Source organism: Monodon monoceros, unplaced genomic scaffold, assembly GCF_005190385.1.
Source record: "Monodon monoceros isolate NGI ecotype Baffin Bay Population unplaced genomic scaffold, NGI_Narwhal_1 Super_Scaffold_7, whole genome shotgun sequence".
NCBI lineage: Eukaryota > Metazoa > Chordata > Mammalia > Artiodactyla > Monodontidae > Monodon > Monodon monoceros.
In genome coordinates, this window is record NW_021703784.1 from 101,369,187 (window position 1) to 101,390,414 (window position 21,228).

The 21,228-nt window shown below is 49.8% G+C and overlaps 1 protein-coding gene across 5 annotated transcripts in view; it reads left to right on the plus strand.

The window, feature by feature from the left end:
- Window positions 1-423: 423 nt before the first annotated feature.
- DPP3 (dipeptidyl peptidase 3) overlaps window positions 424-21,228 on the plus strand; it is a 34,493-nt gene continuing 13,688 nt past the window's right edge. The window contains exons 1-13 of one of the 5 annotated variants that reach the window (XM_029208105.1): window positions 457-475; window positions 1,666-1,795; window positions 1,881-1,940; window positions 10,901-10,990; window positions 11,602-11,739; window positions 12,321-12,395; window positions 13,017-13,110; window positions 16,770-16,900; window positions 17,010-17,140; window positions 17,216-17,274; window positions 19,982-20,176; window positions 20,395-20,507; window positions 20,872-20,964. In XM_029208105.1, the coding sequence (XP_029063938.1) occupies window positions 10,937-10,990; window positions 11,602-11,739; window positions 12,321-12,395; window positions 13,017-13,110; window positions 16,770-16,900; window positions 17,010-17,140; window positions 17,216-17,274; window positions 19,982-20,176; window positions 20,395-20,507; window positions 20,872-20,964 (1,083 nt within the window). In that variant the 5' untranslated portion in view covers window positions 457-475; window positions 1,666-1,795; window positions 1,881-1,940; window positions 10,901-10,936. Of the gene's footprint in view, window positions 481-1,662; window positions 1,941-10,900; window positions 11,740-12,320; window positions 12,396-13,016; window positions 13,111-16,769; window positions 16,901-17,009; window positions 17,141-17,215; window positions 17,275-19,981; window positions 20,177-20,394; window positions 20,508-20,871; window positions 20,965-21,228 lie in introns of all 5 variants that reach the window. The other 4 variants (XM_029208101.1, XM_029208104.1, XM_029208102.1 and 1 more) reach the window with 4 other exon arrangements.

Here is a 21,228-nt window from a genome sequence, read left to right on the forward strand (position 1 = left end):
AGGACCACATCACTCCCACGGTGCAGGTTTCCCCATACAAAACTGAGCTCGGGGGACTGGGAAAAACCCCAAAGGAGAGCGGAGGTCAGGACTGTGGGGGGGGGGGGAAATCCCTGGTGCTCTGTCCGCGACAGCTACGCCGCCCCGCCTGGACTCGGGGTCCCTTGCCAGCCCCGTCTGCCGGAACTAGGCCGCCACCGGCCAGGCCACTGAGGTTCCTGACCCCCGCGCGGGCGCCACCTGCCGACAAGAGGCCAAGGACACAAGGGCCGTTCTGCTTACGACGCCGTGGTGCCTGGGGCGGGGAGCCGGCAAGCCGGCGAAGCTCGCCTCGGTGCGCCTATTGGCTGAAGGCGATGCCCGTCCGGGCCCCGAGGCCCGGCAATTGGCTGGTGGGGGCGGAGTTCGCGGAGCCCCAATGAATGGGGGGAGCCGGAAGCAGGAAGTGAGTTTGCGATCGGAGCAGCTGCTGCAGGTGAGGTGAGGCGCGGCGCCCGGGTTTCGGGGTCACAATGTGTCATCCTCGGGGGACAGGGCAAGTCTGGGCCGAGCGCAAGATCATTCTCTTTCTGCCCCCCATCCCGTACCCCTGCCAAATTCATCGCAGCCCCGAGGCCAAGGAATGCTCCAGGCAGCAAAGGGTTAACACTCCTTTTAGAACCCAGGGGATTGTGCTATTGGGGAGTAGCACCGGTAGGGGCGGGGGAGGTTGGAAACTCATTCCTAGTAAGAGAGGGCTTTGTGGAGTATACTCTGGGTTGGGAGACACCCGGATCCCAACCGGGCAGTGAGACCTTCGGTAAGTTGCTTGGCCTCAATCTCCCTAACTGTAAAATGAGTTTTCTCCCAACTCTGAATTTCTGTAGCTAGGGTAGCTCCCCTGGCCCAGTACAGGGAGAGGACAGGAGGACGGAGGACCGAAGAAAAGGCAGAGAGATGAGGGTGGGACAGATCCTGGGATCAGTGAGAGAGGAAGAGTCCAGGGAAAATCATTTACTGCTGTAGGTACATTCCATTCGATTGGGGTGACCTTGTGACCTCGTGACCTCATCTAATTTGCATACCCACCTGGTGAGGCTGGGGTTACTATCAATCTCATCTTACAGAGGCTGTAATGGAGGGGCAGAAAAGTAAAACAATTGACTTGATATTAGGAGTCTGGGGCTGAGCCAGGATTGGAACCTGGGTCTTCCAACTGGGACTTTGTCCTTATGAGCACAGTGGTGGGCAGAATTGAAGAACCTGCAGGATGATTCTGAAGGAGGAGGCTAGGAGGTCAGAGAAGGAGGAGGGGAGGAGTGAGGCCTGGGGCTGGGAGTCCAGAGATGCAGATCTCTGCTTCTGACCTCTCCCTTGTGTTATTAGGCAAAGCTCTAGCCTCTCTGGACATGTTTCCCCAACTGTAATACTAGGTAGTTGGATTCAGTCTTTAAGTTTGAGAGGCCATGGGCCAAACATTGCCTACCAGAATATTTTCTAATCTCCTTGGGTGAGTCACCTAACCGTCGCTGAGCCTCAGTTAGCATATCTGGTGCATGGGTACAGTGGTATTCCCTTCCTCATGGACTTTGGAGAGGATTAAATCAGACTGTGAGAGTGCAGAGTCAGGTGTGCAGTTGGCGTGCGATAAATGATGGCTGTGATCATGGTGATGGTTCTCAGCAGGGCCCATGGCGGACACCCAGTACATCCTCCCCAGTGACATCGGCGTGTCTAGCCTGGACTGCCGCGAGGCCTTCCGCCTGCTGTTACCCACAGAGCGCCTCTATGCCCACCACCTGTCACGGGCTGCCTGGTATGGAGGCCTGGCCGTGCTGCTGCAGACCTCCCCTGAGGCTCCCTACATCTATGCCTTGCTCAGCCGCCTCTTCCGTGCACAGGACCCCGACCAGCTGCGCCAGCATGCCCTGGCTGAGGGCCTTACCGAAGAGGAATATCAGGTCAGTTCTCTCAGGCCAACCTGCATTTCCTGAGTGGCTTCTGGGTGTGAGGGGCCAGGAAGCAGGGGTACAAAGGACTTTCTGTCTCTTTGCATTAGACGAAAGGTTTCAAACACAGGGACATCCCCTCCTGGAGCTTCAGTCTTCTCATCTGCAAGATATGCGTGAGGATAGTCTGTACCTCTTAGGGTTGTAGCAACCTGATGCCAAGATAAGTGGTGGCTGCTGTGATTATAGCAAGGGCTGTGGAGTAAAGGAAACAGCTGTGGAGATTCGGAGGCGGTAGAGGAATGAGTCCAGTGTAGGAATCAGGAGGTCTGTGTTCTGACCATATCTTCCTCTACCGTGTTGTGTGTCCCTGGGCAGAATGTTCTGCCTGTCCTCTTGTTTTTGTCTGTCTGTGGGTCTGATGGCCAAGGAATACATTAATGCATTCTTAATGCATTACAGAAATGCAGAAAGACACAAAACAAAACAAAAAGATCATTTGTTCTCAGTGACCTCCCCAGAGGTAACCACTGAAGATGGTGGGATATATAACCTTTTCAGTCCTCTGCCTGTATTGCATACCTGTACATGTACATATGCACATGTATTAGTTCCTTATTTTCTCTTTTACATATGAGATCACATTCTATGTATTCTTATGAGTTCTGCTTTTTTCACTGAACACCACGTCTTGGAGGACTTACATGGGGTACATATAAATCCACCTCCTTCTTTTTTATTGGCTGTGAAGCATTCCACAGCAATGTACATGATAATCAATTTAATCTTTTCTTTATTGATGGACATTTAGGTTTTTCTCTACTCTTCTTACAAACAATACCACGATGAGCATACTTATGCACATGTGTGAGTAGGATCTATTTGTAGAAGTAGAATTGCTGGGTCAAAGGCTCTGTACATCGGCAATTGATTGGTGCTGTTAAATCATCATCTGAAAAAGCTTCACCGAGAATGTATGAGGATATGGTCTGTCTTTCTATATGTAAAATAAAGGGATTGGATTGCTTATCTCTGTGCTGAGGCCCAGGCTGTTTCTTCTACGTTTTTTTGAACTTTGAGTAATCACATCCCGTCTCTAGGCCTTGATTTACTCATTAAAAGAGCTAATAGAGCTTCCCTGGTGGCGCAGTGGTTGAGAGTCCGCCTGCCAGTGCAGGGGACACGGGTTCATGCCCCGGTCCGGGAGGATCCCACATGCCGCAGAGCGGCTGGGCCCGTGAGCCATGACCGCTGAGCCTGCGCGTCCGGAGCCTGTGCTCCGCAACGGGAGAGGCCACAGCAGTGAGAGGCCTGCGTACCGCAAAAAAAAAAAAAAAAAAAAAAAGAGCTAATAGCTGGGGAAGTGCTTATTAATGGAAAAGTGCTACCCAAGTATTCATTATTTTCAGTGGGATTCTTTCGTTTGTAAGTAACAGAAACCCACCTCAAATTGGCTTAAATGAAGGAAAAAAAAAAACCTTGACTCCCAGTCTGGTCTGGCATGTGAGGAACTTAGATGTTGCCCATCTGTTCTAACAACAAATAAAAAGCTGAAGAAATTGAAAAATCAACAACTCTTCTTAGATCCTTAAGAGAAGTGAGGTAACAGGGCAAACTGCTGCCCCCAAAACTGGAGAGACAGACAGGCAGGTACAGAGAATCACAACTTACCAGAGCAAAAATTCATGAGCAGAAACCTCCACAGAACCAGTGCTGGGGTAGGAAAACCTGAACTGTAACTGATGAATTGCTGGAGGCTCAATGTGGACAATTCTAAGAGTTAAAAACTCCAAGGGGACCCAGTCATAAGGGGGGCCCACAGTTTGGGGGATTTTACGTCCAGGAGCTTGACCTGGTTCTCATAATGAATTTCAGAGAAAAAGTCCCTCATGCTCCTCACAGGAGGAGAGGAAAAGGAACCATTTTTGAAATATGCTAGAACATTCTGTTCTTCCTAACACAGTCTGCCCTCAGGAAAAACTGTTTAACCAGAACCAAACCTGCTAGGGTTTTATCAGAGCCTAACTGATCTGGAAGAAGGGAAATACCCAGCTCCATAGCTCTGACCATCTGTCCCATCTAAGAGGAGTGGTGGGAACATGGGACTGAGAAGCACATGTGAAGTTCATAGTCCAGCAGCAAAGGCACACTAAAGGACTGAGACCTAATCATGGGATTCTAGAATGCTTCCCCTGCCCCCACACCTTACCATCACCTTAATAAAGGCCTATTTATGACAGTTCCTTTTACCTAGCACATCATGTCTGGCTATCAAGAAAAAAATTCCAAAACATTCTTAAAGGCAAAAAACACAGCTTGAAGAGACAGAGCAAGTATCAGAACCAGACTCAGATATGGCAGGGATGTTGGACTTATCAGACCAGGAATTAAAACAACTATGACTAATATTCTAAGGATGCTAATGGATAAAGTAAACAGCACGCAAGAACAGATGGGCAGTTTGGGATTAACATATATACACTACTATATATAAAATAGGTAAACAACAAGGACCTATTGTATAGCACAGGGAACTATACTCAGTATCTTGTAATAACCTATAATAGAAAAGAATCTGAACAAGAATACATATATAGGGCTTCCCTGGTGGCGTAGTGGTTGAGAGTCCACCTGCTGATGCAGGGGACACGGTTCGTGCCCCGGTCTGGGAAGATCCCACATGCCGCGGAGTGGCTGGGCCCGTGAGCCATGGCCGCTGAGCCTGCGCGTCCGGAGCCTGTGCTGCGCGACGGGAGAGGCCACAGCAGTGAGAGGCCCACGTACCACAAAAAAAAAAAAAAAAACATATATAGATATATACATATAGATATATACATATATATATCTGAATCACTTTGCTGTATACTTGAAACTAACACAATATTGTAAATTAACTATACTTCAATTAAAAAAAAAGAACAGATGGGCAATGTAGGCAGAGAGATGGAAATTCCAACAAAGATCCAAAAAGTGGTAGAGATCAAAAAAACACTAATAGAAGTGAAGGACACATTTGGTGGGCTTATTAGTAGACTTGACATAGCAGAGGAAAGAATCTCTGAGCTTGAGGGTATCTCAATAAAAACCTCCGAAACTGAAAAGCAAAGAGAAAAAAGACTGAAGAAAACAGAATAAGATATCTAAGAACTGGGACAACTATAAGCAGTGTAACATATATATAGTGGTAAAACCAGAAGAAGAAAGAAAGAAATAGAAGAAATATCTGAAATAGTAATGACTGAGAATTTCCCCAAATTGATGTCAGATACCAAACCACAGATCCAGGAAGTTCAGAGAACACCAAGTAGGATAGTAAGTGCAAAACAAAAAAGAAAAACAAACAAAACCTACATGTAGGCATATCATGTTTAAACTACAGAAAATCAAAGAGAAAGAAAAAGTCCTGAAAGAACCCAGAAGGAAAAATTATCTACAGAGGAACAAAGAGAAGAATTACATCAGACCTTTCAGAAATCACGCAAGCAAGAAGAGTGGGCTGAAATATTTACAGTGTTGAGATAAAAAGCCACCAACCTAGAATTCTGTACCCTGTGAAATTATCCTTCAAAAGTGAAGTGGAAATAAAGACTTTCTCAGACAAACAAAAACTGAGGGAATGTGTTGCCAATAGATCTGCTTTGCAGGAAATGATAAAAGTTCTTTAGAGAGAAGGAAAATGATATAGGTCAGAAACTCAGATGTACAGTAAAAAAAGGAAAGGCACTGGAGAAGAAATAAGTGAAGGTAAAATAAAAACTTTTATTTTTCTTATTCTTAATTGATCTCAGAGATAACAGTTTGTCCAAAATAATAATAGCAGCAACATATCCAACTATGTGTGCTTATGTGTACATGTGTGTATATGCTTATGTATGCTTATGTAGAAGTGAAATGAATGACAGAAGTGATATGAGGGAGAGGAGGCAAGAATTAGGATCCTTTTGTTATTATAAGGTACTCAAACTGCCCATGAAGTGGACTTGAATTAGTTGTAAATGTATATTGCAAACTCAACCACTGAAAAAACTAGAAAAAGAAGTACAACTGATATGCTAAGAAAGAGAAAATGGAATCATATAAAACGCTCAGTTAAAACCACAGAAGGCAGAAAAAGAATGGAAGACAGGTGCCAGCATGGTTGAGTTCTGGTGAAAGCCCTCTTCTGGGTTGCAGACTGCTGACTTCTCACTGTGATTTCACATGATGGATCATTTGAGCTGGCTCTCTGGGATCTCTTTTGTAGGGGCACTAATCTCAATGAGGAGGGCTATTCCCTCATGATCTAATCTCCTCCCAAAGGCCCCATCTCCTAATACCATGGCCTTGGAGGTTAAGTTTCAACATACTGATTTTGGAGGGACACAAACATTCAGATCATAGCAATCGATAAACCTCTAGCCAGGTTAACTAAGAAAAAAAGTGAGAGGTCGCAAACTGCTAATATCAGAAATGAAAGAAGGGACATCACTACAGATCCATGGGCATTCAAATGATAATCAAGGAATACTATGAAAAATTTTATGCCCACAAATTTGATAACCTGTATGAAATGGACCAATTCCTTGAAAGACATAATCTGCCAAAACTCACACAAGAAGAAACAGATAATCTACATAGGCCTATATCTATTAAAGAAATAGAATTAATAATTAATAAACAACCTTCTAAAACAGAAAACATCAAGCCAATATAGGTTCACTACTAAACATTTAAGTTAGTAGTACTAACTTAATTGGTACTAAACATACCAATTCTCTACAATCTCTTTCAGAAGAGAAAAGCAGAGGGAATAATTTCTAACTCATTCTGTGAGGCCAGTATTACCCTAAAACCAAAATCAGACAAAAATTACAATGAAAGAAAAGAAAACTACAGACCAATATGTCTCATGAGCATAGATGCAAAAATCCTCAATAAAATGTTAGTAAATTGAATCCAACAACATATAAAAAGAATCATGTACCATGACCAAGTAGGATTTATCCTGCCAATCTGGTTCAACATTCAGAAATCAATAAATGTAAATCATCACATCAACAGGCTAGAGAAGAAAAAATCACACGATCATATCAATAGTTGCAGAAGAAGCATTTGGCAAAATCCAACACCCATTCATGATAAAAACTGTCAGAAAACCAGAAGTCTTACAGCTAACATCATATTTAGTGGTGAAAAACTTTCCCACTCACATCAGGAATAAGGCAAGGATGTCCCCTCTCACCACTACTTTCCAACATTGTACTGGAAGTCCTAGCTAATGCAATAAGACAAGAAAAAGAAATAACAGGTACACAGATTGTGAAGGAAGACATAATACTGTCTTTGTTCACAGATGACATGATTGTCTATGTAGAAAATCTGAAAGAATCAACCCAAAACTCTTAGAACTCATAAGTGATTATAGCAAGTTTGTAGGATGCAAAGTTAATACACAAAAGCCAATTGCTTTCCTATATTCCAGCAATGAACAAGTAGAATTTGAAATTTAAAACAATTCCATTTACAATAGCACTCAAAAATGTTGAAATACTTAGTCGTAAATCCAACAAAATGTGTGCAAGACTTATATGAGGAAAACTACAAAACTCTGATGAAAAATATCAAAGAAGAACTAAATAAATGGAGAGAAATTCCATGTTTGTGCATAGAAAGATTCAATATTGTCAAGATGTCACTCCTTCCCAACTTGATCTATAAATTCAGTGCAATCCCAGTCAGAATCCCAGCAAGTTGTTTCGTGGATACCGGCAAACTGATTCTAAAGTTAATATGGCGAGGCAAAAGACTCAGAATAGCCAACACAATAATGAAGCAGAAGAACAAAGTTGGAGGACTGATAGTACTCTAGTTCAAGACTTACTATAGAGTTACAGTAATCAAGACAGTGTTCTGGGGCTTCCCTGGTGGCGCAGTGGTTAAGAATCCGCCTGCCGATGCAGGGGACACAGGTTCAAGCCCTGGTCCCGGAAGATCCCACATGCCGTGGAGCAACTAAGCCTGTGCACCACAACTTCTGAGCCTGTGCTCTAGAGCCTGTGGGCCACAACTACTGAGCCTGCATGCCACAACTACTGAAGCCCATGTGCCTAGAGCCCGTGCTCCGCAACAAGAGAAGCCACTGTGGTGAGAAGCCCACACACCACAATGAAGAGTAGCCCCCGCTCGCTGCAACTAGAGGAAGCCTGCGTGCAGCAATAAAGGCCCAATGCAGCCAAAAATAAAAATAAATTAATTAAAAAAAAAAGACAGTGTTCTGTTGGCAAAATAATAGACTAATAGATCAGTGCAGTAGAGTAGAGAGCCCAGAAATAGACCCGCATAAATATAGTCAACAAATCTTTGACAAAGAGCAAAGGCAATACAATGAAATAAAAATAGTCTTTTCAGTAGATGGTGCTAGAACAACTGGGCATCCATATGTTAAAAAAAAAAAAAAAGAATCTAGACACAGACCTTACATCCTTCACAAAAATTAACTCAAAATGAATCACAGCCTTAAATTGAAATACAAAACTATAAAACTCCCAGAAGATAACATAGGAGAAAATCTAGATGACCTTGGGTATGCAGGTGACTTTTTAGATACAACACCAAGTATGATCCATGAAAGAAATAATTGATAAACTGAACTTATTAAAATTAAAGTTTTCTGCTCTGTGTAAGACACTGTCAAGAGAATGAAAAGATAAGTCACAGACTAGGAGAAAAAAATATTTGCAAATATATGTCTAATAAAGGACTGTTATCCAAGATGTACAAAGAATTCTTAAAACTCAACAGTAAGGGCTTCCCTGGTGGCACAGTGGTTGAGAGTCTGCCTGCCGATGCAGGGGATGCAGGTTCGTGCCCCGGTCCGGGAGGATCCCACGTGCCGCGGAGCGGCTGGGCCCGTGGGCCATGGCAGTGGGAGGCCCGCGTACCGCAAAAAACCCCAAAAAACTCAACAGTAAGAAAATGAGCAACCCGATTTAAAAATGGACAAAGACCTTAACAGATATTTCACCAAAGAAGATATGCAGATGGAAAATAATCATATGGAAAGATGCTCCACATTGTATGTCATTAGGGAATTGCAAACTTAAAAAACAAGATGCCATTATATACTTATTAGATCAGCCAAAATCTAAAACACTGACAACACCAAATATTGGCAAGGATGTGCAAAAATAGGAACTTTTGTTCATTGCTGGTGGGAATGCAAAATGGTACAACCACTTTGGAAGAGAGTTTGGCACTTCCTTATAAAATTAAACGTACTCTTGCCATACGATTCAGCAGTCATGCTCCTTGGTATTTACCAAAGTGAAAACTTGAAGTGAAACTTATGTCCACAAAAAAACCTGCACACGATATTTTTTTTTTTTTCGGTACGTGGGCCTCTCCCTGTTGTGGCCTCTCCCGCTGCTGAGCACAGGCTCCGGACGCGCAGGCTCAGCGGCCATGGCTCACGGGCCCAGCAGCTCCGCGACATGTAGGATCTTCCCGGACCGGGACATGAACCCGTGTCCCCTGCATCGGCAGGTGGACTCTCAACCACTGCGCCACCAGGGAAGCCCCTGCACACGAATTTTATAGCGGCTGTATTCATAACTGCCAAAACTTGGAAGGAACTGAGATGTTCTTCAGTAGCTGACTCAATAAACAAACTGTGGTACATCAGACAATGCAACATTATCTAGTGCTAAAAAGAAATGAGCTCTCAAGCCATGAAAAGACATGGAGAAAGTTAAATGCCTATTACTGGGTGAAAGAAACCAATCTGAAAAGGGTACATACTGTATGATTCCAACTATATGATATTTTGGAAAAGGCAAAGCTATGGAGATAGTAAAAAGATCAGTAGTTGCCAGGCGTTGGGAGGGAGGACGGGCACAGAGGATTTTTAGGACACTGAAACTACTCTGTATAATACAGAGTAATGTATCATACATAATGGTAGATATATGTCATTATACATCTGTCTAAACACATAGAATGTACAACGCCAAGAGTGAACCCTAATGTAAGCTATGACCTTTGGGTGATGAGGTGTCAATGTAGGTCCATCAGTTGTAAGAAATGTACCAGTCTAGTGCGGGCTATTAAAATGGGGGAGGCTGTGCCTGTGTGGGGATAGGGGACTTTGGAGTAATCTCTGTGCCTGCTGCTCAGTTTTGCTGGAAACCTAAACCTACTCTATAGAATAAAGTCTATTTAAAAAAAGAGAGAATTACTGGCTCACATAATTGAAAAGTCCAGGGCTAGGGAGGCTTCAGGCACGACCAGATTCAGGGGCTCAGTGATACCGTGGTGATGCAGTCTTCATCTCTCAGCTTTGCTTTCTTCCGTCACCCCAGTAGGGGAGCTCCAGGGGACTCAGGCCTGATGAGTCTTGGTATAAACCGGAGGCTCGTTGCCACTGGGAAATGTCCTGGTTGGGCTCTTATTGGCCACCTTGGGCCTGTGTCCACCCCTGGAGTTGGGGAAGGGAGGTTTCGCCCTATCCCAAAAGGAAGATGTGAGGCCTTATTGCCAGAGGAAGGGAGACTAGATTTGGGGCCGGCAAAAGCTACAGAGTAGTTGACCAAGGCCCCTCCAGCCCTAACGTTTGATGCTTCCGGTGCTGGCTGCCTGCCAGGTGAGGGCTGTGGACAGCCCTTCCTGCAGAAGGAGGTGGTGTTTGCACTGGGCCTCGGGGGTCACATGAGAGGGCGGCAGGTGGCTGAGAGGATGCTGGTGTAAAGGGAACAAGGTGCATGAGGGTTTGGATGTATTTGGTAGCTGTTGAGAAGACCAGTTTGGCTGGACGATGAGTGTGTGAAGACTGGGCTGTGAAAGCATGTTGTGGCCAGACTGGGGCCTCCCAGGATGTGGGTCCTGCCCCGCCAGTCTCCCAGCCTCACCCATACTGCTTCCTCTGGGGTGTTAATATCCCAGGAGGGAACCTCCGTGGGGTAGGGAGGCTGTGCTTCCTCTGACCCCCTTTCCCCCAGGCGTTCCTGGTCTACACTGCAGGTGTCTACTCCAACATGGGCAACTACAAGTCCTTTGGTGACGCCAAGTTTGTTCCCAACCTGCCCAAGGTGAGCTGAAGAAGGCTGGGAAAGGTGGGCAGTTTGGGGCCAGTGGGATGGGGGGGAGCGGGGCATGCAGCAGATGGAGCCCCAGTGGGAGTCGGGCCCTGAGAGGAGCTTTGACCTTGTCACTGCCACACTGTACGGCCTTGGGTGCTGCAGCCACCTCCTGACCCTGCTGACCCGAGGGACGAATGAGCGGAGGCTGTGGAAAGGCTCTGTGCACCGTTAGGTGCTGCAGAGATGGAGCCTGCCTGTCACCACTGAGGACAGCGGAGGAGCCTGGGCATGAGGAGTCCCTCTCTGGGACCACGGGGCTCAGGCCCATCTGGGGCAGAGGCAGCTCTTACACCAGGGCTCTCAGCCCCTACTGAGTGCACGAATTGCTTGGCGAGCTTGTTGAAATGCAGCTTCTGACCCAGCAGGCCTGAGCAGGTGGGGCGTGAGGGTCTGCATTTCTCCGGCAAAGTCAATGCTGCCAGTCTGTCAACTGCACTCTGGGCCAGAAGGTCTTAGACTGTGGGAGAAGAGCTTGGGGGTCGATGGGGGCGGGGAGGAGGGCGCTCCAGGAGGCAGGTTTGGGTGGTGTGGCCAGGCCACGGGCCTCCCTTCCCCTGCAGGAGAAGCTGGAACGTGTGATCCTGGGTAGTAAGGCCGCGGAGCAGCACCCGGAGGAAGTCGGGGGCCTCTGGCAGACCTGTGGGGAGCTCATGTTCTCTCTGGAATCGAGGCTTCGACACCTCGGGCTGGGGAAGGAGGTGAGGCCCCCCCAGCCACACTGGGGAGTGGAGGGCATCCTTGGGGGCCGCCTGGTATGGAGGGAGGGGCACCCGATGGGGAGGCAGCGGGCTGTCCGTCATGCCTGAGGCCAAGCTGCCCTCCACCGCAGGCCTCAGCGCCATCATTTGTAAGCAGGTTGGATGGAACGCTTTCTGAATGCCCTCCCAGTTCTGACATCCTGGGATGCCATGTGCAGGAGGAAGGAAGGAGAGAAGCTGAGAGCTGGAGGGAGCTGAGGAGGGGGCATGGGAAAGGAGGGGGCCAAAGCCTCCCACCTCTGGAGGCTGCTTGGGAGCTGCGTGGGGTGAGGGATGCAGCAAACCTTAGGGGCGGGCCCACGAGAGGCTGGCACAGAGCTGCAGGAAGGCTGGACTTGGGCCTCTGTTTGTTGTTTGTGTTGTAATTTTTTCCCCCTGGAAAGAGCTGGAGAGGGACAGTGGAGGCTGCTGAGAGGAAGTGGAGGAAGCCAGAGGCTGGAGAGGGTGGCTGGGAAGGAATTCACCAGCTTCCCCAACCCAACTCAGCAACTCCTATTTCCCATCTGCCCCTTCCCCGACAGGGAATCACCACCTATTTCTCTGGGAACTGTACCATGGAAGATGCCAAACTAGCCCAAGACTTTCTGGACTCACAGGTTTGGGGGTTGGGGAACTTGGGGTGGTGGTTTGTTGGGGTCCCCTTGGCACTGGCGCCCACTCCTGGGTCTCAGCTTGGGCCCAGAGGCATGGGCATCTTGGGTCCTTGAGGTGGAGAAGACTTGGGAATCCTCGTCTAAGGGTCAGCCTGGCATGAATGAAGATGTCCCCGTGTGTGCCCTGATGGAGCTGCCCCTGCCCCACCCTGGGCTGAAGGGCCTTGTGACAGCCTCAGGGCAGGAGGACACAGAACATCAGAGCTGCTTGGATTGGGCTGTGGCATCCATGTGTCACTTTCACCTCCCAGCTCAGCCACACAGCGACATTTCCTTATCTGTGGAATGGGACCTGCCTCCTGTACCCCAGATTAGCTGAGGTCACGAAGTGTCTTGCACAGCGCTTAGTAAAAGTTAGTGCTCAGTGTACTGAACAGAGCGGGAGCCTGCCCTGGCCTGACCCTGCTCTCTCCCCTCGCAGACAACTCAGGCACGTCCACCGGAGGCCCCGGACTGCTTTACCTGTGTATCTTCTCTCCCTGGTGTGACCCACTTTCCCTCCCCCCACCCCACAGCCCGCTCTGGACTTCCTCTCCCCCAAACCCCTGCCCTGGTCTTTTCCAGAACCTCAGTGCCTACAACACACGGCTCTTCAAGGAGATCGGCCAGGATGGGAAGCCCTGCTACGAGGTGCGGTTGGCTTCTGTGCTGAGCACAGGTGAGCTCACGCCCCTTCTCCTCCTTCCTGTGTTCCTGGACCAGCGTGGAGGGGGCCAGAACCCAGGACAGGGTTAGCTGACTACGGAAGCTGCAGGCAGTAGCCACAGTTGTAATGGTTATGGCACACGTTGATCGAAGGCTTGCTAGGTGCAAGCCCTAGTGCTCAGCAAATGGTGTTCCTGTGAGGTGAGCGTCCCCAGCCCCGGTGCTGCTGGTGGTGATGTAAAGCTAAGAGGAGGCTCAAGGGCAGGGGAAGGGCCTTTGTTCCACCTGGCGAACATCACTGCTGCGAGCCTCTGACAGGGGCCACGTGTTGGCCATGGTCCCCATCCTCCAGGCAGTGGTGCAGAAGATACCAATCCATGTAAACAATGGAAGTAGAGGCTGGACCATATGTCCCATGACAGCCTAGAGGAGAAATCCAAACTGCACATCAGTGAAGGCTTAATGGAAAAGGTGACCACCTGGGCTTCCCTGGTGGCGCAGTGGTTGAGAGTCCGCCTGTCGATGCGGGGGACGTGGGTTCGTGCCCCGGTCCGGGAGGGTCCCACATGCCGCGGAGCGGCTGGGCCCATGAGCCATGGCCGCTGAGCCTGCGCGTCCGGAGCCCGTGCTCCGCAACAGGAGAGGCCACGGCAGTGAGAGGCCCGCGTACAGCAAAAAAAAAAAAAAAGGTGACCACGTGTGTCTTGGAGGTTGGGGACAATACAGAAAGGTGGGGGTGGTGAACTTACTAAAATCCACTTCCTAAATATCTCCCCAAGTACCTTCAAGGCAAAGCCCAGACGCACTACTAAGGGCTCCATCATTTGGAATTTCTTGGTTGTAAGTGAGGAAACCTATTTCAAATTTGCCTACAGCAAAGGGGACTTCGTAGGCTTGAGTAATTAAGAAGCCCAGAATACAGTAGCTTCAGGCACAGCTGGACCCAGCTGCTCAGACAGTATTCTCAGAAATTTCTCTCTCTGTCTCTTGGCTCAGCTCTCTTTGACTTCACCCACAGCAGGCTGCTCCCATCTACATGTCCAGTGGTAGATGTTAGCTGTTGGCTGGGGCCTCGGCTGGGGCTGTCAACCAAAACACACAGCCTGATAGCCACCAGCTGGGCCATTCCAGCAAAGAGAGCCCTCTTCTCCCCGAAGTAGTGTCTTAACGTCTGGGAGTGGCTCAGGTTTCTCTGTTTCGGGTCCTTGTGGTTAAGGGACCCTGGTCCCAAGCCTACCTCACAGCCAGGTGGACTCACAGCCAGTTGGACCTACCACCTGGACTTGGGGTGGTTGTGAGGGGGTGGTTCTCAAAAGAAAACTGGCGTCTGTTACCAGGTGAGGGGGATACAGATGCAGCATTAAGAGAAGCATCCAGGCCCCTGTGAGGACCTCTGTAACCCCGTCCTCCCTTCCACACCCACCTCCCACCTCCCAGCCCCAGCCTCCCACTTAGACTTTGGGCTGCAGCCACGCTCAGCAGCTTCCGATTCCCTGAAAACCCCATGTTCTCACCTACCCCCTCCAGGCCTTTGCACGGTCTGTTCCCCATTCCCGCTTGGAATGTCCTCCCTCCCCTCTAGGTGTTCCACTGATGAACCCTAATCGTCCTGTAGGCCAGGCTTGGACCTCCCCTTCCCAGGACCTCTCCCTGTCTCCCCACAGCCTCTTTGATCATCAGCACACCCAGTAATTTCCCAGTGATTTTTCTGTTGACTTCAAGCTCCTTGAGAGGAGGAACTCTGTGTTTCATTCACCGGTGCCTTCCCAGCAGCTCTCCCTTCGTTGATCCTCAGATACCAAGCAAAGGAGGACAGGTCGGGAACAGCACTCCTGGTGGAGGGAACAGCATGAGCCAAAGCAAGGTGGTGGGAAGGTTTAGGGAGCAGCACGTACGTAGTGCGATTTGACTAGGGAAGAGGATAAGGGTTCCAGGGAATAGGAGGGGATCACACGGGAATATGAGCTGGGCCTCTAGGACGCCGCAGAGGACAGTGGTTAAGAGTGTGGCTCTGGAGCCAGGCTGCCTGACGTAACAAACGCCCCCATTTGTTTAGTGATACAAAGCCACCTTTTCATGCTCCTGGGCTCTGTGGGTCAGGAATTTGGATGAGGCACGCTAGGAACAGCATGTCTCTGGCTGACAATGCCTGAGGCCTCAGCTGGGAAGACTTAGAGGTGGCGGGTGACTCAACAGCTAGGGGCTGCATCCTCTGCCTGCTCACCGACTCACACGTCCAGTGGTAGATGTTAGCTGTTGGCTGGGACTTCAGCTGGGGCTGTCAACCAGAACACCTCACACAGCATCTTCATATTGCTCGTGGTGGCTGGGCTCCAGAGCGAACACCCCAAGAGAGCCAGGCAGACGCCGTGTCGCCGTTTGTGACCTAACCTCAGCAGTCACATGGCGTCACTTCTGCTGTAGCCACAAGCCTGCCTGCCCCGCTTCAAGAGGAGAAGTCCTGATAGGAGAAGTCACTTTGGGAGATGGGAGATACTGTGGCCATCTTTTCTTTTTTCTTAAATATAAGCTAGAAGTATGTTGTATGGATCAGAGACAACAGGCAAAATACAACAGTGTTAATATCCCATTGTGGACTTCCTGGTGGCGCAGGGGTTAAGAATCCGCCTGCCAACGCAGGGGACACGGGTTCGAGCCCTGGTCCGGGGAGATCCCACATGCCGTGGAGCAACTAAGCCCGTGCGCCACAGCTACTGAGCCTGCGCTCTAGAGCCTGCGAGCCACAGCTACTGAAGCCTGCACTCTAGAGCCTGCGAGCCACAGCTACTGAAGCCCACATGCCTAGAGCCCATGCTCTGCACCAAGAGAAGCCACCGCGATGAGAAGCCCGCGCACCACAACGAAGGCTCGCCACAACTAGAGAAAGCCCACGTGCAGCAACAAAGACCCAACACAGCGAAAAAAATAAAATCCTTTAAAAATATATATCCCATTGCTTCTGTAACAAATCACCACAAATTTAATGGCATAAAACAACACAAATTTATTCTGTTACAGTTCTGGAGGTCCAAAGTCTAAAAGAAGACTCCAGTTCCTTCTGGAGCCTTCAGGGGAAATCTGTTGCCTTGCCTCTTTCTGTCTCTAGAAGCTGCCTGTGGCAGCTTTCTCGGCCTGTGGCCCTTTCCTCACATCTCTCCCTCTTCTTTCTTCTCTCATCACATCTCCTACCTCCCTTCACCCTCCTGTCTCCTCCTTATAAGGACTCTTGTGATTACATCTAGGGTATGGCTAGCTTTTTAAATACAACCTGCCACACTGGGTTTGAATCTGACTCTGCTACTTGCTGCTGTGTGACCTTCAAAAACTGACTTAACCTCTCGGTGCCTTAGCTTCCCCATCCGTAGAATAGAGATAATAATTTCCCGCTCCCCACAGAGCTGATGCAAGGCTCAAATGAGTTAACATGTAAATAACTTAGAACATTTCATGTAACATAACATTGGGTTGGCCAAACAGTTCGTTTGGGTTTTTCTGTAAGGTAGTACGGAAAAAGCCAACCCAATATCTATATTTTTGAAGATGAAAGTTTATACTAATTTCTGTGGGCAGTGGGGAGCCATTGAAGATCTTAGAGTAAAGGAGTGTCACAGCGAGAAGCCTGCTGGGGTGTCTTATATTAGCCTTTTCCCTGAGCCATCCTTTTTCCCTCAGAGCCTATTCTGGACTCCGAAATGAATTCCAAGCTGAAGAGCTATGAATTCCAGGGAAGCAATTTCCGGGTGACCCGGGGAGACTATGCACCCATCCTCCAGAAGGTAGTGGAGCACCTGGAGAAAGCCAAGGTAGGGCTGGCTAGGGGCTGAGGTGCTTCTCCAGGCCCCTCTGGGCAGCAAAGGTGGGTATGGGGATGGGTGGGTAGCCTGAGGCTGACCAACCCTTGCTCACCCCCAGGCCTATGCAGCCACCAGCTACCAGGAGCAGATGCTGGCCCAGTACATAGAAAGCTTCACCCACGGCTCTATCGAGGCCCACAAGAAGGGCTCTCGCTTCTGGATCCAGGACAAAGCCCCCATCGTGGAGAGGTGAGGCGCCAGCCTTCACCCTGCCCTGTCCGCCCCCCCCCGCCCCGCCTCCATCTCAGCCCTTCTCTCCCCCAGTTACATCGGGTTCATCGAGAGCTACCGAGACCCTTTTGGCTCCCGCGGAGAGTTTGAAGGTAACTTCTGGGAGGTGGGCGGTCGGATGGAAACCCTTACCCTTGTCCCCTGAGGACTCTCCCCTCCCCGCTCCTCCCTCCGCAGTAATAATAACAATGACAACAGCCATTGATGATTTGCCATGTACTGGACACGTAGCTCATTTTGACACCATCATCCTATGAGAATGTCTCTCCTCACTTCACAGATGTGGGAACTGAGGCACAGGTGGTGGGTGGCCTAGCCTAGGCACCTTGGCTCTGAGCCACTTTGCTGTGCTGCCTCTCGTGTCTGGTCCAGGCATAGGCTCCAGCTTTGTCACTTAATGGCTGTGTGACCTTGAGCCACTTAACCCCACCTCTGCGCATCCGTCACTCCTTTTTGGGTGTCATGGGAAGTGAGGTATTATATGCAGACGGCTCAGCACAATGCCAGGCATGGAAACGGTGCTGAGTTGATGGGAGCAGAATTAACACTGGGACTATGAACTTGACTCGGCTGCTGTCATCTCAGGACAGGTGGCAGGCTGCCTCGGCCCTTGTGTCCAAGCCCCCATGGGACCCACTAGTGCAGGGCAGGGCATCCAGCCTGAGGATTTAGACTTGTTTCTGCCAAGCTTTATCCTCCCCAGCCCCTGGATGTAGAGTCTGGAGCATCCAGCTGCCAAAAGCCCGCGAGATTAGCCTTGGAGGAGAGAGGAAAGCCCCGACAGCCCATGAGGGCTTGGATCTGAGCCCAGAGACAGGCAGAAGGGACAGGCAATCCAGGGGCCGGAGGGTGAGACAGGTGTGCATACTCACAGCTTTCCTGCCTGGGTCCTGATTTGCCAGGCCTGCTCTGAGGGCCAAGACCCCAGGGCCTCCTCAGCAGCCTCAGTCTCAGAGGTCCCCCTCTTTTTACATAACTCATTGTGATTATTAGAAAAGTAGTCTCTGTTCGTGGTCAAAAATTATGAAAATGCAGACCAAAAAAAATCAGCTGTGATTGTACCCACCCCAAGGTTAAAATTTAGAATGTACTTTTTGTCTTCTGTTTTTATGTAGTGCTATGCTTAAAAACGTGTGTGTGTGATTTAAAATCTGCATTTGTTGCAAGTAATTGGAACAGTACAGACGTATGTAGGATAAAATGTGAAATCCCTCCTTTACTATCCTCTCCTATGTCACACCCCTCCTGAGATCACCACAGCTCGCAGTTGAGTACAGGTCCTTCCAGGCCTTTGTCGAAGCATTCTCACACACACACACACACACACACACACACACACACACTCCTTTTTTTTTTTTAAATAAGTTTATTTTTGGCTGCGTTGGGTCTTCATTGTGGCACACAGGCTTTTCATTGCGGTGGCTTCTCTTGTCGTGGAGCACGGGCTCTAGGCGTGCGGGCTTCAGTAATTGTGGCTTGTGGGCTCAGTAGTTGTGGCTCGCGGGCTCTAGAGCGTAGGCTCAGGAGTTGTGGCGCATGGGCTTAGTTGCTCTGTGGCATGTGGGATATTCCCAGACCAGGGCTCAAACCCGTGTCCCCTGCATTGGCAAGCTGATTCTTAACCACTGCGCCACCAGGGAAGTCCCCACACATTCCTTTTAACTCATCCAGGTAAATGAGATTATATTCTCATTCCGTGTATTGTTCTGTCACTTGGTTTTTTCACTTAATCATGTATCGTGGATATTTTTCCTATTGGTATATATAGACCTACCACATTCTTTTTAATAGGTGTATAGTATTCACAATATATCATAAATAATTCCCCACAGCATTTGATATTGTACTACATATCTAACAGCTGCATGGCATGCCGTCACATAGCTGCCCCCTGATTTATTTAATAATCCCCAATCATTGGACATTTATTTAGGTCGCTTTTCCTTCTTTGCTATTTTAATCATCCTCTCTTCCTGCCCTGGTGTGATGATTTCATCAGACAGAGCGAATCCAGATGGAGAGGCATTGCCAAGCCCATCCCTCGGCCAGGTTAAGGTTGACCCCTTCCTCAGTCTAGGTCAGGCCTTTCCAGGGCACAGTCCCTGCAGGGTTAGCAGGAATTACATTAAGAAGGATTTGTTGCTGAGCAGCAGGGAGTCTCTGCTTGCAGGACTCTTCAGTACCTTTAACGTGCAAATGTGCATTGCGAACCTTTAAGAAGATGGAGGTAGAGTGTATAGTTTTGCCCAAACTTATCTGACCAGGGAGCTCTTTCTTTATGAAGGCTCTCATAGAAAATGTGTTCTATGGAGTACAATTTTGGAAATTGTACTGCTTTGAGCCAGGAACTCTAACTGCACTGACTCTGAAAGGATCAGTCCCAGCCGCCTGTGCAGCAGCCTCCCTCACCACCGCATAAGCCAGGTGCACTAGCCGTGCAGGACAGTTCACAGTTCCCCCAAAAAGGAGAGCATCTTTTTTTGTTCATGTCGTCCCTTCCACTGGGCATCTGATCCTTTCCCCATCATCCCCTATGTACTCCCCACAATCTCCTTTAAGATCCACCTCAGGTGTTACTCAGCGAAGCCTTCTCTCTGTACCCCACCCATCCCAAAACAGTGACCTCATGGAGGCAGGGCCCAGGTCTGGGTCACTGTTCTCCCGAGTGGCCAGGACAGGGTCACTGTGCACAGCAGGCATTCAATACCTGCATGACGGCTGGAGGGTTAGAGGGGTTGAGGAGGGTGTGGGATCCCTTCCAAACCCTGCCAACCCACAGCCCACTCTGTCCCCTGACAGGCTTTGTGGCCATGGTGAACAAGGCCATGAGTGCCAAGTTTGAGTGGCTGGTGGCAAGTGCGGAGCAGCTGTTGAAGGAGCTTCCCTGGCCCCCGGCCTTCGAGAAGGACAAGTTCCTCACCCCCGACTTCACCTCCCTGGATGTTCTCACCTTTGCTGGCTCCGGCATCCCTGCCGGCATCAACATCCCCAACTGTGAGCTTCCGTAGGCCCTGCCCCTCGAACACGACAGGATGGCCCAAACCCCCAGGAGACCCCACTGAGAGTCGCACCCTCCGCCTCCACACACTCACCCTGGCCACAAATCACCCTGCTCCGCTCACCATCCCGGCCTGTCCCTCTTGTCCAGACTCCTCGTCTGTGACCCTTGACCTTTGCCCCTTCTCCCTGGTCCCCGCCCTCACCTTCTCCAGATGACGACCTAAGGCAGACGGAAGGCTTTAAGAACGTGTCGCTGGGGAACGTGCTGGCCGTGGCCTATGCCACACAGCGGGAGAAGCTCACCTTCCTGGAGGAGGAGGACAAGGTGGGCACCGGCAGCCCGAGGGCCGGCGCTGGGCCTGGCCTGACCTCAGCTGATGCAGGAAGGCGGACAGGCCAGTGCAGAGGAGAGGAAAGAACACGGCTTCGGGCCTGGCTCTGCTGCTTCCCTGCTTGTGACCTTTGACCTTGTGTCTTTGGATCCTGTTTCCCCAGCTGGCAAACAGTGGAGGCAGCCCCTTCTTTGCAGGTTGCTGCAAGGATGGGATGGGCTTTGCAGTGCCCAGTGTAGTAGGCCTTTAGCAAATGTGTGCATCACGATGGGCCCTCGGCCTGGCACGGGGGATGTGGGCAGGCCGTGTGGCCGTGGTGGGACAGTGGGCAGCGTGGGTCTCCGCTTGTCTCGGCAGGACCTGTACATCCGCTGGAAGGGACCCTCCTTTGATGTGCAGGTGGGGCTGCACGAGCTGTTGGGCCACGGCAGCGGCAAGCTCTTCGTGCAGGTAAGAACACGGGGCTGGCCCTGGTGCCCGCAGGAGCCTCTGCAGAGCCAGGCCTACGGCTCCCCTCCTTCACAGTCAGCCCCTCAGGGGTGAAGCCGCTCCAGTCTTGGCCCTCAGTGTCTCAGCCTCCCCCAAGAGTCCCAGGATTGAGTGGGACCTGCAGGACTGTCCAGCTAAGGTCCCCCCACAGGAAGAATTGCTTGGCTCAGGCCAGGGAAGCCTGCCCTGAGGGTGTGACCCAGGCAGCCCCAGGGCTAGAGAGGC